At 43.8% G+C, this 16,741-nt stretch overlaps 1 protein-coding gene across 6 annotated transcripts in view; it reads right to left on the bottom strand.

Annotated features, from left to right (window-relative positions):
* The window catches only part of LIN52 (lin-52 DREAM MuvB core complex component), a 60,234-nt gene that overhangs the window by 19,190 nt on the left and 24,303 nt on the right, over positions 1-16,741 (bottom strand). For 2 of the 6 annotated variants that reach the window (XR_013346398.1, XM_077819117.1), the window contains exon 6: positions 9,220-9,281. The exons of 3 other annotated variants lie outside the window; for them this stretch is intronic. Coding sequence is in view for 2 of the 3 variants with exons in the window: in XM_077819117.1 (XP_077675243.1) it covers positions 9,220-9,281 (62 nt within the window). In the remaining variant the exon portion in view is untranslated. Of the gene's footprint in view, positions 1-2,686; positions 2,776-9,219; positions 9,282-16,741 lie in introns of those variants that run through there. One more of the 6 variants, XM_077819123.1, reaches the window with a different exon arrangement.

The following is a 16,741-nucleotide window of genomic DNA, read 5'->3' as shown; positions in this document are numbered from 1 at the left end:
AACTGCTTAGCTGTAAGAAGAAAGCAGTGGGTGTGCATTTTCAATGCCATCTGCTGGATAAAATGGACAATTTCAGTTATGGTTAGTGGGAGCTGCGCTTCTTATTACCTCCCAACAGCAACAGATCTCTTCTCCATATTGTGCTCTAATGTGGAGACCAAAGGTATGTGTTTAACTACTTACTAAGCACCTACCCCCCAGCACTACCACTATGGCCAGAAAAGCAAACAAGCAGAGTCAATTTAATCCTTGATGAGGAGTAAGGGGGAGGGTGTTGGCTCTTACTCAGCTACAATAAAATTCGGTGCGACTCTCCTGCATTATCTGCTAGCTTTGAATCCATGTTAGTAATCACAAACTTTACTTCTCTGATTAATAGCATATGGTGCATGTGCAAGGAATCCAGCACCCTGGAGAAGTACCTTCAATTAAATCTGACAGGAAGAGCACTGATGTCTTGGTGTGAAACCCAGAGCTGGCTATGGTCCATCCTGGAAGCACTTTCACACCGAAGTCAGCATGTAGTTCTGTATACACAGGTTTACTGGCAAGGCCATCAAAATGGGAAAATATATCCATCTTATCTAAAAAAATTCTTCTTTGAGTAGGAAGGTCCACAGATCATCGCAATGATCTACTGCCTGCAGCACGCAGCTAGTGGGCAGAACCAGACACAAGAAGAGGGAAAGACCATCATCCTGAAGAGTCTACCAGTTATAGATGACTTCTATAGCTAAGAGTGATAATCACAGAACAAGTCAGATAAGGTAATACCACAGGAGTCAGAGACAAACATTTTTTACAACAGAGCCAATGAAAAGGTAGTTTCTTGCTGGAAACAACAAAACAGCATTCTAACGTTTTCCATGAGCTATAACTATATATCCCCAGGTGGGTCAGATCTGAAAGCCCCATTCACTGAAGCATGGCATTCTCATTTGTACACAAAAGACCATGTTGCTGCTTTATGCATTTCCTCACAAGTAAATGTACCTTTCCCTTCATGATGTTGTCATCACTCAAACAGTGAGCTCTACCAGACTGATGGAGTGACCTTCTCAGTATGCTTCTAAGATTGTCCATTGAATCCTCCTGGAAATGGAACCCTTAGAGACTGTCTTGCCTCTATATGATGGTTAGTATAGAACAAGTCAGGTCTAAGGATTTGCAGAAGAACTTTGTGTGCTGGATATATATGTTGAGGACTCTATAAACATCCAAAAAATATCATTTCCAATCTAAAGGATGTGTGGATTTTGGCAGAGGGAGGAGAAAGTGCTCTCATTGAAAGTGAGTTGATCGTAGGCATGAGACAGGATTTATCCTGAGGACCACTTAATTAGCACAAGAGGTGCAGCAACTGGATTGCACTGACTGGGGTCCCAGGACAGAAATCCTTCTTGATGACATGATCACTAGTAGTCATCAAATTGTTTTCTCTAAAAGAGAGATTCTTCTCTTCAATGCCCAAAGAGAGGTTCTGCGAGAGCATTCAGATCCAGCTTGAGATCCCATGCTTGAGCCCTATGTACATTTGACAGGCTTCTAAATGTTGCAACTATAAGCATCTTTTGATGTCTGGAAATCCTCTTCCTGCCTGCTGACTGAAGGATTCTGGATGCTGCAGGTACTTCAGAAGAAAGGATACTGGGCTGGATGGACCTTTGGTCTGACCCAATATGGCCATTCTTATGTACTTAAAATTTAAGAATACACGTTGACAAACCCATATTTACACCATCATGTGGGAACTCTAGGATAGTCAATGGATGCAAGAGACAGAGAAACTCCTTTCAACTTACATCAATGGGGGAAACCTTGCGCATACTCGGGAATATGCCATGCTGGCAGACTAGAGACCAGCAAAGGTTTGATCACACTGATAGAGTACCCCTTTTTCAAACATGTCTCAAAAGCCAAGCTGCTAATTTTGGTTTCCTTGGATCCAGCAGGTAGATCAGTCTGTGGGAGAAATGACTTTCTCAGAGGGAAGGGATATTGGTTGCTATACAGAAGATATTTGACAACCTTGGCTAATAAAGGGTGATTAGGATTATCTGTCCTCTTGATCTTCCAAAATAGCCTGGAAATTAGAAATTTTGGAGAAAAAAACATGCAAGAGGATATTGGGTCACATCTGGGAGAGAGCATCTATGTCTACTGTCTCCACATCTCACCTGCTGGAGAAGAACCTGAGCACATTTTGTTGAGTCTATAAAATAAAACCAGCGATGACATCCTTAGGGACTTGGTCAAATGAAGAGAGACCCCTGGATATACAGCCTGCTCTGCCTGGTCTACCAGTAAGATTAAGATTTTGTCACAGTTATTTTTAGTAAAACTCAGAGACAGATCACGGGCAATAAACAAAAATTCATGGAAACCTGTGGCCTGTCTCTGAGTTTTACTAAAAATAACAGGTGGGGCTGAGGGAGTTGGAATGATAGCTCTGGAACCTCCAGTGCCCCCGGTGGCTCCAGAGCCATGGGGCTCATGCCGCCCTGGGCAGAAGCTGAAGAAAATGTCAGAGTTCTCTGAAAGTCATGGAATCTGTGACCTGTGACAAAATCTTATCCTTATCAATCAGAAACTAGCTCAGCCAATCTGCTACAGAGTTAATTTTCTTCTTATGTGCCAGGTACATAGAAATTAAATATTCCTTTCTGCCCAAGATATCAAAAGAGTGCTTCCTTCTGCAGGGAAGATGATTTGGACCGTCTCCGCTTGCTAACATAGGCCATGGTTCAGGTATTGCCAGTCATGCACAGAATCCCTCTGTAAGAGAGAAAAGGTAATACAGCTTGAAGGGTGCAGTGGATTGCTCCTAATACTAGCCAATTGTTGCTGAGTTTTCTTTAAGTCCTGTCCTCTGAATAAGCTCCTATAGCCTGGTGTCAAGCTCAGAAGTCATGACTAGCTGAGTAGGTCCCACTATTGGATGGTCACTGGTAAATCTGCAAGGTCTTGTCCACCAAAATGACTGGACAACTATCAGCAGAATTTCTACTGTTGAGGAGTGAGACCCAGTGGATAATGGGAGTAATAGGAGGAAGGTCTGGAGGGGTCTCATGATGCTTTGACCACTGAAGGATGTTGATGAGAGACCATCTGTAATGGGGTATACAAACCCCTACACTGGGCAACCAGGGGTTAAGGAACTGCTCTGGGCTCAGCCAGCCCCGCCTCGCCAAAACTGTAGGAAATGCTCCAACTGGAGGAGGAATAAAAACAGCAGGAGAGCAGCTCATTTGGTGGCAGACCAGGGAAGAGTGCAGACCTGCTACCCATAGCTCCAGCAGAGAAGTGCTGAGGGAAAGGCAGAATCTCTCCCCACAACTGCCCAAAGCTCCCTCCCTGAGGGAAGGGTAAGCCTGCTACAGAGAGCCTGAGAGGGAAGCATTCCCCTCTTCCTTTCGTATGGACTGAGTTTTGTTAATTCCCCTTTATTTTGTTTGGACTGCCCCCCGCAAGGGAAAGCCTTAGGACTGACATGGCCTATGGACAAACTGCAGAAGGAGGCAGTTGCCACCAGAGAGAGGAGGAGAGCTACACGCAGCCGCCAGAAGGTGCCTTATGGTCAGTGGACATCCTTCATGCCCTCTAGACTAAGATGGCAACTTTGGGACAATCACAGGGGGTGATAGGAAATGGCCCATGGAGGGCAGCCTTAAGCAGCCCCTTGCTGTCAGAGCACTGATAGCCCTCAAAGGGCCCTGGGTCAGAGCCTGGTGGAGCGGGAGGGCCTGAGCTCCTGTAACAACAACCCAACTACAAGTCATGGGCCTAAGCCCCAACCACTAGGTGATGCTACTCTACCAACCAATAACTAGGCAAGGACCATCACAGCATCTCACTGAAAACACCCATTAGGGCTTGCAACAATGAGGAGGGAAGGATGGTGGCTGACACAGCTACTTCTTGAAGCCTGGACTGGCTCTCCTGGGAGAAAAATACTCTGTGATGGATTGTGTCACAGTTCCTAAAAGGAGACTATACTGAGCTTGCTGTAGTTGGCTCTCATCCCAATTTATCAACACATGACAACACTGGACATCTCCCTTGATACATTTCCAATTAGCACTAGTCTAGACGAGGAAAAGGTAAATGGGGACCTCTTCCTACCCAAGGTCTTCAAGAAACTAGGTAAATACTCTTGAATCCAACACAAGACCAAAAGGCAGGTAGAACCCACAATGGGAAGAAACCACCACTAGTAGCTCTTCCTCTGACTGCACCTCTGGGGGCCCTGGCCAAAGGGGCATCCTAACCTTGGAGGCTTCTACCGAGGTCCTGGCCTTTACTTGCTGGGAATTCAGCCTGCATGCACCAGCTGACAAAAGTCGGCAAATCACTCCTTGTGAGAGGTGTCTGTTGGTGGAATCTAATCAGAAAGCAGGTAGGAGTTTCAGGAGGAGCTGGTTCATCTAAGTAGTATCTGAGAGCATGAGGACTCCATTGACAGGATGCATATAAAGAAGTCTGGCATGGAGGGTGCAGCCAACGAGAGAAGAATATAGCAGCACCAGAGGAAGAAGCAGAATTGGCTGCTCTGCAGGGAGGAGACTGGCTGCTGGCCACTCTGGGCAGCAGAAAGTGCTCTACCCCCCACGCAAATCCCCCGTCCATCAAGGTTAACAACCAATATGCTGTACTGGCAACAGGAAGGGAGGAACAGACCCCAATGGCTGAGGAACAGGACCCACCTGCTCCCAAGGCTGGGAGGGTCACAGCCACTGCACCCAGAAAAGACAATGTAGGGTGGGGGTGGCCAGGGACTCCCTTCTGAGGGGGACATAGGCATCCATTTGCTGATCTGATGTCACGTGAGGTACGCTGCCTGCCCGGAGTCCGTATCTGAGAAGTCATGGAAAAGTTGTCGAGGCTCATCCATTTCTCTCTGCTTATACACTACTCTATGCTGCTCATCCACATGGGCACTAATGATACTGCCAGGTATAACCCTGAGCAGACCAGCAGTGACTACAGGGCTCTGGGAGCAAGGGTGAAGGAGTTGGGGGTGAAGGTAGTGTTCTCAACCATCCTCCTGGTTTTGAGTAAAGGCCCAGGCAGAGGGACGCTTCCTGAAGATGAATGCATGGCTGCACAGATGATAGCAATGGGAGGGCTTTGGCTTCCTTGATCATTGGATGCTGTTCCAGGAAGGATGATGGTTGAGAAGAGATGGGGTTCACCTGACCAAGAAGGGGAAGAGCATTTTTGGATACTGACTTACCAACGTAGTGCAGAGGGCTTTAACCTGGCTCAAAGGGGGCAAGTGACAAAAGCCCACAGGTAGGTATAAATAAAGATGACCTTAACAGAAGGCTAGGTGTCGGGAGGAAATGGAAAAGTACAATAAGTCATAGGAGCAAAACAAGAGAGAACAGTGGGCAAATCTTACATGTCTATATATAAATGTAAGGAGTATGGGGAATAAACAAGAAGAACTTGAAGTATTAGTACATAAGCTAAATTATGACTTAACTCGCTCCACTAAGTTTTGATGTGATGAATCTCATTGCTGGAATATTGGTAGAGAGGAGTACAGCTTGTTCAGGAAGGACAGGCAGGATAAAAAGGAGGTGGTGTTGCATTATACATCAAGAATGTATACAGCTTGTTCTGAGGTCCTGAAGGAGGTGAGAGGCAGACCAGTTGAAAGTCTCTGGATGAAGATAAAAGTGGGGTGGGGCAGGGTGGCGAAGGAAGGAGTAACCTTATGGCAGGGGTGATAACCTGCCAAATCCAGAGGAGGAGGTGGATGAGACATTTCTAGAACAAACAGAAATATCCAAAACACAAGACCTAGTAGCAAAGGGAGACTGTAACTACCCACACATCTCTGTTGGAAAAGTAATACAGCAAAACAAAAGATGTCCAATAAGTTCTTGGAATGTTCTGGGGATAACTTCTTGTTTTAGAAGGGGGAGGAAGTAACCAGGAAGGCAGCCATTTTAGACTTCATTCTGACTAACTGGAAGAAATTGGTTGTGAATTTGAAGGTGGAAGGTAATCTGAGTGAAAGTGATCGTGGCATGATAGATTTCATAATTCTAATGGAAGGAAGGAGTAAAAGTAGCAGAATAAGGACTTCAAAAAAAGCTGGTTTAACAAACTCAGAACTGGTACGTAAGGTCCCACAGGAAGAAAATCTAAGAAAAAGAGTTCAGAACAGCCGGCAGTTTCTCAAAAAGACAATATTAAAAGGCACAAGAACAAACTATTCTGATGCTTAGGAAAGACAGGAAGAATAGTAAGAGCAGGGCCATCCTTACCCATATGCAAAGCACGCAGCTGCGTAGGGCACCAGGAAATTGGGGGCACCAAATTTCCTGGTGCCCTGTGCAGCTGCGTGCTGCTCCAGCTCTTCCCCAGGCCCCCGCCCCGCCCCCACTTCCCTGAAGAGTGCAGCCAGGCCCAACCCTGCATTTACTGGTAAGTAGAGCGACCTGGCCCCAGCCTGCTCCGCTCCCCTGGCTCCCAGCAGCACCGCCAGCAAGTGCTGGGGGGCGGTTCCCCCCTTTCCCCAAGCCTGGGAGCCAGGGGAGCAGAGCAGCCTCGGGCCCCAGGCCTCCACAGGAGGGAGCGGGGGTCAGGTCCCAGGCCTCCGCGGGCGGGCTGTGTGGGGGCCCAGACCTCCGTGGAGTGGGACCTCCTGTGGGAAGTGGAGTGACCCGGCCCCAGCCTGATTTGCTCCCCTGGCTCCCAGACTTGGAGGGAAGGGGAAACTGCCCCATCTCACTCGCCGGCGGCACAGCTGGGAGCCAGGGGAGCGGAGCAGGCTAAGGCCGGGTCACTCTACTTCCCGCAGGAAGTGGCCAGCCCCCTCCACATCCCGCGGAGGCCTGGAGTGGGGTCCCACACAGCCCCCCCACGGAGGCCTGGGGCCAGCCACACCTGCTCCTGCCCGTGGAGGCCTGGGGCTGCATAGGGCACCAAAATAGCTAGGGACGGCCCTGAGTAAGAGGCCAATATGGCTGCATTAGGAGCTCTTTAATGACCTGTTCTGACACCGCGCTGCGCCCTGGAAGCGGCCAGCAGCAGGTCTGGCTCCTAGGAGGGATGGCCATGGAATCAGCCAATGGGAGCTGAAGGGTGTGGGGCCTGGGGGTGAGAGCCAGACCTGCTGCTGACCGCTTCTGGGGTGCAGCGTGGTCCGCGGTGCCAGGACAGGCAGGGAGCCTCACTTAGCACCACTGCCGCGCCGCTGACCGGGGAGCCACCCGAGGTAAGCCCATGCCCCAATCCCCTGCCCCAGCCTTGAGCCCCCCACAAACCCAGAGCCCCTTCCTGCCCAAACCCCTCATCCCCAGCCCCACCCCAGCGCCCTGACCCCCTCTAGCAGCCCAACCCCCTGCCCCAGCCCAGAGGCCACTATGACACCCTGAACCCCTCATTCCTGGTCCCAACCCCACAGCCCTCATCCCCGCACCCCAACCCTCTGCCCCAGCCCTGAGCCCCCTCTTACACTCCAAAACCCTCATCCCCAGCTCCATTGGGTCGTGGGCATCAACAATTTTCTTCAACTGGGTCACCAGAAAAAAAAAGTTTAAAAACCACTGAAGTAGAGTATTGTGTCCAAATCTGGGAGCCATACTTTAGAACAGATGTGGACAAATTGAAGATAGTCCAGAGGAGAGCAACAAAAATGATAAAATGTTTAAAAAAAACAGACCTATGAGGAAACATTAATAAAACGGGGTATGTTTAGTCCTGAGAAAAGAAAACTTGGTGAGGGACCAGATAACAGTTTTCAAATAAGTTAAGGGGTGTTACAAAGAGGACGGTGATCACATGGTCTCCATGTCCACTGACATAAAACAAGTAGTAATGGCCTTAATCTGCTGCAGGAGAGATTTAGGTTAGATGTTAGGAAAAACTTTCTAACCAGAAGCATAGTAAAGCACTGGAATAGGCTTCCAAGGGAGGTAGTGGAATACCTGTTATTGGAGGTTTTTAAGAACAGCTTAGAGAAACAGCTGTCAGGGATGTTCTAGGTACATTTGGTCCTAACTCAGTGCAGGGGGCTTAATTAGATGACCTCTTGAGGTCCCCGCCAGCCCTACAGTTCTCTGATTCTGTGAATGAGTGGAGGAAATTATGAGATCCATACTAGAATTGGAGAAATCTGAAGTGGCCAAATGGGAACACACAAATGAGCCTCCTTAGGTTGACAGAAGTCAGGAAATACCCTGTCAAGATGGAAGCCTAAGCTGTCTTCAAGATTTCCATCTGTTACAGCTGGAATTCCTGGAGACTAGAAAGACACACAAAAGTTTGCTTCATCCTGGCCTTCCTTCCATGAGGCAGAGTTTGATTCAGATTTCTGCACCATTTTGAGGTTGGTTTTTTTCCATGCTTTTCTTGTTCTTTCCCTTCTCAGAAGTGTAGCAGGAGTGCAATTGAGGAGGAAGAGGTAGAGAAAACTTTCTTTTCTGGCAATTTCTTTAAAGAAATAACCTCAGTGACATTCCTTTTGGGTAAGAGTTATGGTTGGGAGTCTAAGAGGGAGATACTGCCCACTTCCTGGGGTAACTGCTGCGCTGTAAGCATCTGCTCAGGGGGGTAGTGTCCTCAGCAAGACAAACTCTAGCCCATGAAGAGAAGTCCAATAGGGATATAACCAGCTGGGTGCTATCTAAGGGCAATGCTTAAGCCTGAGCCAGCTCAGAGGGAATAATTTGCCACCTCAAAAAGTCTTGCTGAATGAAGAAATCACTGTTGACCCCATCTGGGGAATCCCCAGGCCAGGAGACAACTGAGTAAATCACTGGGATCCAGGACTGGGGTGTCCAATTGTCAGTTCGGAAGGGAAGGAAGCAGATGGAAAGGGAATTGAATCTCACTTGCTTCATGTCTCCAGTGCCCCTCAGCTGCTCTCTGACCCCTAGGGGCCAAGGGATTGGATACAGTGACTTCTAGACTCTTTGCTGCATCCAAGGTCTTTGAAGCAGGTCCACGCACTCATGGGTTTTTTTCCAACTGCCCTGTCGGTGGTCAACTTCTGTTCTGCCCTCAGGAGGAAGAGGAAGAAACTGGGTACTCGCCAACCGATGGAGCTGGTACCAAAGTTTACGCATACTGGGTTGCTGGAGTTAGAGATGGGGTTGCAGGCACAGAAGTGGGGCTGAGAAGGTGCTGGACGACTGAATATGCAAAGCACCCTGCCTAATCACTGAATTACAGGGGACTAGCACAAGGAACAAGTCTTTTCCTTACACTTTGCCTTCTCTTCACAGCCTGCACTCCATGGAAAGGCTTCCAGAAAGGTGTAAGCACAGCTGCAGACACAGGAAGAGAAAGAGAACAAATTAAAAATTCTTCTGGGATAAGACATCCAGAGAAGCAAGAACTTTCCCACTGGGAATAATCGTTAGCCCTCAGTTCTCTGAAGCCGTGCAGGTCAAAAGATGATCAGATTTGAAAAGGGTCGTTTGAAATAGAAAAATTTTTGTTGTTTTGTCTGGCTCTGATGCAGGAGCATCTCATTCACCTAAAAAGGCAAAACTAGACTGACAAGCTTTTTATAGGATAGTCTCTTCCTTCCAGTTGTGGTTCTGCCCTTTAGATGCATGGAAGCTGAAGACCTATTATGAACATCTGAGGACCTTACTGCAATGGAGAATGTGACACACTCACATGTGAATAAGACCTGGTGCATAATTCTGAGTCTATCTGGTAGAGTATGTATATACAGGAAGGAGGGCACTTAACCCACTTAAGGTCCAATTCAGCTTTATTTCATATACGCATTGCATCACAAAAAAAACCATTAACATTTTATGATATAAGTCCTAATGTTAAATTTCCCCCCTTCCCCATACTAAAAATTCACTTGGCCTATACCAAAGGAAACAAGAAACCAAAAGCCCTATGTTTAAGAAATAAGGTCCATGTAAAACAGCATCTACATTTATTTCAGTCTCTAATCCCTTCTCTTGTCTTCTCCACAGTCTCCAACTACCCTTCAAGTACCTATGATTGGACATCCTGGAACTGAAGGGAGTAGTTCTCTTTTCAAATACTAGAGTACTGCTCTCCCTCATAAAGAAAAGGAGTACTTGTGGCACCTTAGAGACTAACAAATTTATTTGAGCATAAGCTTTTGTGAGCTACGGCTTACTTCATCGGATGCATTCACTGAAAATAAATTTGTTAGTCTCTAAGGTGCCACAAGTACTCCTTTTCTTTTTGCGGTTACAGACTAACACGGCTGCTACTCTGAAAGCTCTCCCTCATGAAATTCTAATTACAAGCAAACCACAGAATCCTAGAAAACACTAGGACAGAATGTGAAAAAAGCTACAGTCTTCTCTGCTTCAGAGAAACAAAACAGGCTGGTATTGAAAACAAGAGGAAGTGATCTAGCCAAACAAAAGCAGCTCTGAAAGGTAAGCAAACCCCACAAGCCATGCGCTCATTATTAAAGTGTCGATAGCATACTTGTTAAAAATGTATATTTTAATTTTCTGTATTGCTAAAGGTCCCAATTTGCCCAGGGATCTAGCTAAGCTGCCATTTTCTACCACGACAGAGTCTAATCTTTATTTAATGGATTTAGCATCTATCTTCACTAGAGTGGTCTCTAAGGGAAAGGGGAGGGGAGTATGAAGGGGCATAGAAGAGATGATCAGAGCCCCCCTCTCCTTCATCCATCCGGCGCTCATGTTTGTGTTCAAAATTCAATTACCTCCTTATTGATACTTCACAGAGATATTTAAGCTGCAAACATGAAGCCCTGATTTCCCAGGGGGCCATACCCCTCTCTATTTCACTGCTCTGCTTCCCCTAGGGTGAATTCCTGAGGCGTCCATATTAATAGGTAATCAGTCACAATTCATTTATTAAACAGCTAGCAAGGTTTATCAGCCTGCCCTGATTAGCCGGAAGAAGCCACTGAATTCCTAATTTATTTATGGAAATGTAAGTGTCTTTTTGAATTCCATTCAGGAGAGACAGGGGTGCTGTGGGCTTGGCATGCTGAATTCTAACAGGAAAGCAGCAGGCAGACTAGCTACCGGGAAGCATGCTGCTTCATCCTGGGAAATGCACTGCAGTGACCCTTAGTATGGTCAATGGATCTAGGGCCACAGAACCTGCTGCACCAGAATTCATTAGATTGTTTGTCACAAAGCAGGCATTATTAACCATTACAACTATTAAAACTGTAATCCCAAGTACACTGAATGTGGATTGGTTGAAAAGTGGTTCTTAAACTGAGTAAGGTTAAGAACCTCAGTGAAATCATATCAGAGTAAGGGAAAACAAAAATACTTTAAAAGAAATTTTAAAATCAGAGGTTTAGAATAACATTGAAGGGACCATCAGGTCCCATTCAGCCCAAAATATTGATTTTGTAAAATTCAGCTTTTGAAAAAATTAAGACCAAACAGAATTGTTTTCATTATTTAACTGTTGCCATTGGAACTTGAAAGCAAACACCCCACTGTACTTTGCAACTCTATGCTACTTCAGAATAATCAGAAAGTGAAACTGACTAAAAACAACAATACCTCTACTCTTCTACTTCAAAGTGGGCAAATGCAAACATAGGCCCTGATCCTGCAAAGACCTATACATGTGCTTACATTTATGCACATGAGTAGTCCCAACTGAGTCAGTGGTACTATTCACATGTGTAAAGTGAAGCTGGCACATAGATATCTGAAGAATCAGGGCCACAGACAGTGAAAACTAAATAAAAAATTTTAAACTCTTTCCATTTTCAAGTGACATCTTAAAAGACACATTTGATTTTTTTTTTTTAAACACTGACTACTTGTAATATCTGAGATCACTATGATTAAGAGAACAGGAGTACTTGTGGCACCTTAGAGACTAACAAATTTATTTGAGCATAAGCTTTCGTGGGCTTCAGCCCACTTCATCGGATGCATAGAATGGAACATATAGTAAGAAGATATATATACACATACATACAGAGAAGATGAAAAGGTGGAATAAAAGGCTAATTAATTAAGCTGAGCTAATTAATTAAGATGAGCTGTAGTGATCACGACAAAAGTTTTTTTCTCCTGCTGATAATAGCTCATCTTAATTAATTAGCCTCTTATTCCACCTTTTCATGTTCTCTGTATGTATGTATGTATGTATATATATTCTTACTATATGTTCCATTCTTTCCATCCGATGAAGTGGGCTGTAGCCCACGAAAGCTTATGCTCAAATAAATTTGTTAGTCTCTAAGTACTAGCCACAAGTACTCCTGTTCTTTTTTTGGATACAGACTAACTTGGCTGCTACTCCAAAACCTATGATTAAGAGAGATTAGGGGAAAATATTCTTCTCTGTTCCCCCACTCCCCATTTGTGTGTAGTCAGTTTTACCATTTCCCTTGTTTTTGTGAGTTTTTAAACAAAGCAACTGGAAAGAGAAAAATGTTTTCTAGAAAAAAGGAAAATGGGGCTGCTCAACCACAAAAACTGTCAAGATGTCCAGAGGCAAGTGTAGTGCCCAAGAGTTCTTTTATTTCATTTTTAAAATTACTGTCTAGATTTTAAATTGATAGGGTCACTAATAAACTAAGATGTTATTTGGAAACAGATAAGAGTTTACTTAAATAACTTGAGAGTGTCCTTCTAATAGCCAGTTCTGAGTCACTGTTATTAGACAAATCACTGTTTTTGTCCTGCAGCTTTAATGCTCTGATCTAATCTTTAACTGACCAAGAAAGTAACCATAACTAATGTACTCACTGCTTAAATAATGGAGACTGAGGATGCTACACTAAGGTCTTGTCTATACACAGAAGTTACACTGATTTATCTAAAAATCAGATAAAAAACTGATCTAGTTAAACTAGTGCAAACCCCTCTGTGGACACTTATCAGTTTAAAACTGGTTAAGTTTACAGATGCACGACAAACTATAAACCAGATTTAAATCTCAAAGAGTTTCCATGCGAGAGTTTGTGCTATTTACGAAAATAGTTTAAAAGCACAACTTTAGTTAAACCAGTGCAACTCTGTTTAGACCAGACCCACAGTGCAGACTATAGGAAAACAAAAGCAGCTGTCAAAAGTACGGACTTTGAGATACCGGATCAGCTACCTGGTCCATCTAGCAAGGATCAATAACTGATGCCTCAGAGTAAGAAAAAAAAAAAGTCACACAAAGTGCACCTGACTAAATGCACAATGCTGTACACGGGATAAATTTCTTCCTGACCCTTGTCGCAACTGGCTCATACCCTGGAGCTTTAGATTTGATTTTCCCCATCATTACAAAAGTACACCGTGAAAGGGTGTGTATGAGTAAACTAATGATGCATGTGTCAGATGTGTTGGCAGGAACCAAGTGTTGTCAACTGTCTCAGAAATGAGCCAGCAGCTTAATTCTTAGTAGTGTGCATTCATTAATTTACATTTCAATTAAACTAAAACTTTTAAAAATTTGTGGGGGGCGGGGGGGGGGGGTTGGGGAACTATACAAAGTATCTTTCCACTGTGAAAGCAGTTCCTAGAAAAAGGATAAGAAAAAATAAGAAAAACAGATCTAAATACAATTTCTCCATTGTGTGTTTCAGTAAGGAGATCCCATCTAGGCACCACTGGAAATTGGTGCACAGCTGTGATATGATAGAACAAGCCCAAAAAAACTAATTAGATTGTGACTTCGGACAAACAGTGCCCTCAACCCATCACAGCTTTCAGACCTACAAATGTCATCAACTGGTATAAAGTTATCCGACCCTTTCCTAAATCTTGCCATGGTACATCGCAATGACTTCCTTCAGCAATGAATTCACAATATTGATTTCAGGCTACAATATTTACATACCCTTTACAAGACAAGAAACCAGCCCTGAGCAAGTTACAGGACTTGATTCAGCAAAGCACTTAAACATGTGACTTCAGTGGCACTTAAACACATGTTTAAAGTGCTTTGCTGAATCAAGGCTTAATTTAGCATAGTTTTCTTATTGTCGACACACAAACTCCTGCTTATACAGAGAATATCTAAGCAGGGCCACATGCATTTCACAACTCTGTAGAATCTGCACCGGCATCTGCAACAGAATCCACCCCTTGCTGCTGAATTGTGCTCAAGAATCTAAGCTTTTCCTTTTAAGAAAAGCTGTCTTCTAGTCCTTATGGTTGTGATGATACCCTGGGAGACATGAACAGAGTGTAGCCAATGCTGTGTTGTCTTTTCGAGCCTCCAGTCAGTCAGAAACAATTGCTCTCAGAGTTGTGGATTGCTCCATTTATATCAATAAATTATTTATTCTTTAAATTGTTTCATTTAGGTTTTAGTGTCAACATGGTCAACTATAACATTGCTCATCCATAAAGCTGAAGTGCTCAACCCACAATCCCAAACTGCCTCCTTTGCCTGTCCATCTGTCAAAAGCCCCAAGTGTCGCCACCTAGCTGCCAAAATCTTCAGCTTCCTCCCTGACAGCTTCTATGAGAGAATTATACATTGATCTTATATGACAGTGTACTGAAAACACAGACATAAGAGAATGGAATTTAGTAACACAACAAAAAGCATTCCACTACTGTCTTTATTGCTTTATTCATTTTTGTACTGAAGTAATTTAAAATTGCCATTTTAATTTACATGAATCTGCTACAGAATTTCTAGTCTCTCCCACTGTAGTATCACATAATCAACAGACCTTGATGCAGAATACAGAGTAAGCTTTCTGTACAATCCACAAGGCCAGGTTTATAAGTACAGGGCACAGTCTACTATAGGTATCATTCTTCCCTTTCTGAAATGCACAGTTTTACACAACTTAATGGGGAATGTCTATTACTCTGCTGTATACTTTGTGTGTCGCTGTACACTAATGTACTGTATGGTTTCAATAAGTGACAGAATAATTATTTCATGTCTCTCTTGTAGTATACACATGCAGCACTCCTTAACTATACTTTTTCTAGTGCCTTTTACTCAAAGAGTTTCGTACAGTACTTACACAGGAATCATTTCCCCTGCTACTTAAATAGTTACCTCTGTGGGAGAATGTGGAAGCTATTTAAACATACAGCAGCACTACACAACATGGTAGCGATAAGATCCCTTTTAGCTTTTGTTTTAATTGATGTTGCTGGGGAAAATTAGACTGTAATTACCTATGCTGGTATTTTGCCCATGACAACTGAGGTTAACATCCTACCCTTACAAAAAATGTATGGGATTAATGACCACAAGTCATCATGACCTTTGTCATATATCTCATCCAAAACACAACATTTCCAACATTATAGAGCCCCCTAGAGCCATGATGGGGTAATAGTTCAGTACTGAGAGAAAAGCACTATCTATTGAATCACCAATATTTCTTCCTGCAACACCTGAGTTTTCCTTAGAGGATTCCCATCCAATTACTGACCAAGTTTGATCCTGCTTAGATGAGGAGATCTGAGATCAAAACCTAAGGTGATATAGATGCAAGCACATTTTAATAACTCACAGTTCAATGTGGGGTTTATTAAACTCAGTGTTTGTCAAATCACTTATAGAGCCATAGAGGTTTAATAATCTGCTATTGGGCACATTCACTAACTTTGCCCACAGACACACAGAAGGGTTGAGACGATATACTGTATTTGTTGCAGGTCACGAATGATCTGACAAGTCAAGCTTTCACTGATAGATTGTAATGGCACCAAAATAATTACTACCATTGTGTAGCTTAAAATAAATGTTTGATGAAGTGCTAGATGTGCAGTAATCGCCCATGTACAAAGTGATACATGTGTAGTTGTTCCTATAAATGCAAAACAATGACTGCATAGAACAATGAATTTGCCTACGATAATTATTTGTTTGAATGTGTTTTTCTGGGCTTTTTGTTTCCGAAAGCTGTGTGGTCTGTCAGTAAAATACAAAGCAGAGAATTTGTTTAATCAATATTGGATCTCTTAAAATCACCACGACCCTCTAGACTGAGATGTAACAATCCATTCACACTTTCTCAAGATTAATCTGTAAACCAAAATCTCTGTTTACCCAACGGAAGGATTATGTCAGGTGTCGAGCAGGTTTTTTTTCCTTCTTTCATGTTACTATTGAGTAGGTATAGGATCCCAAAGATGTAGGATGAATAAGAGGAAATTCACTGAACGAAAACAAAATTCAAATAACTAAGCAGTCAGTTTTACACCCATGAAAAGGAGTAAATGCAACTGTATCCTCTTCACATCATGGTTGAAAATTTCTGCAAAAAAACAGTATGTCAACTCACCCACTGTTCTGGGACACTGGGGAAAAAAAAAAAAAAGCAAACGCAATGATGGAACAGGTAGACAACATGTCAGCTGTAAGTCTGTCTTTCCATGTAGAGCCACATGTTAAAACACTGCAAGTTATTTGAGACTAGTTTCCTGCATGCTAATTTGTCACCCTTGTTATTAAGGCTTGAGGTTGCTGGATGTCCAGGGAGTGTCAATCTCTTGGAGATTAAATAATTCATGAAGAGACAGCCTTCAAAACATCATTTTATATGGAAACAAAGTAAGGTTTTATTACCAAAATAGATGTATAACAGACAGTGTTTCACTGAAGGAAGGGGGACACCTTACAATGAATATGATGAGAAAATGCAGCGCATGCAATCTTCTGGCTATGGTGCTAAGCACTCCTTTCAGCAGTCAGGCCATGACTCAGTGAACCCCGGAAAACCCTTCCCCTTTAGTGGGACACAATTCCCAGAGTACCCTCTCATAAAGTCCTAATGTCTATTTCCTACGGATCATTTTGGCTTTCA

This window comes from Eretmochelys imbricata, chromosome 6 (genome assembly GCF_965152235.1).
Source record: "Eretmochelys imbricata isolate rEreImb1 chromosome 6, rEreImb1.hap1, whole genome shotgun sequence".
NCBI lineage: Eukaryota > Metazoa > Chordata > Testudines > Cheloniidae > Eretmochelys > Eretmochelys imbricata.
Note: the sequence above shows the minus strand (reverse complement) of the source record. Positions and strands in the feature narration are given on the sequence as shown.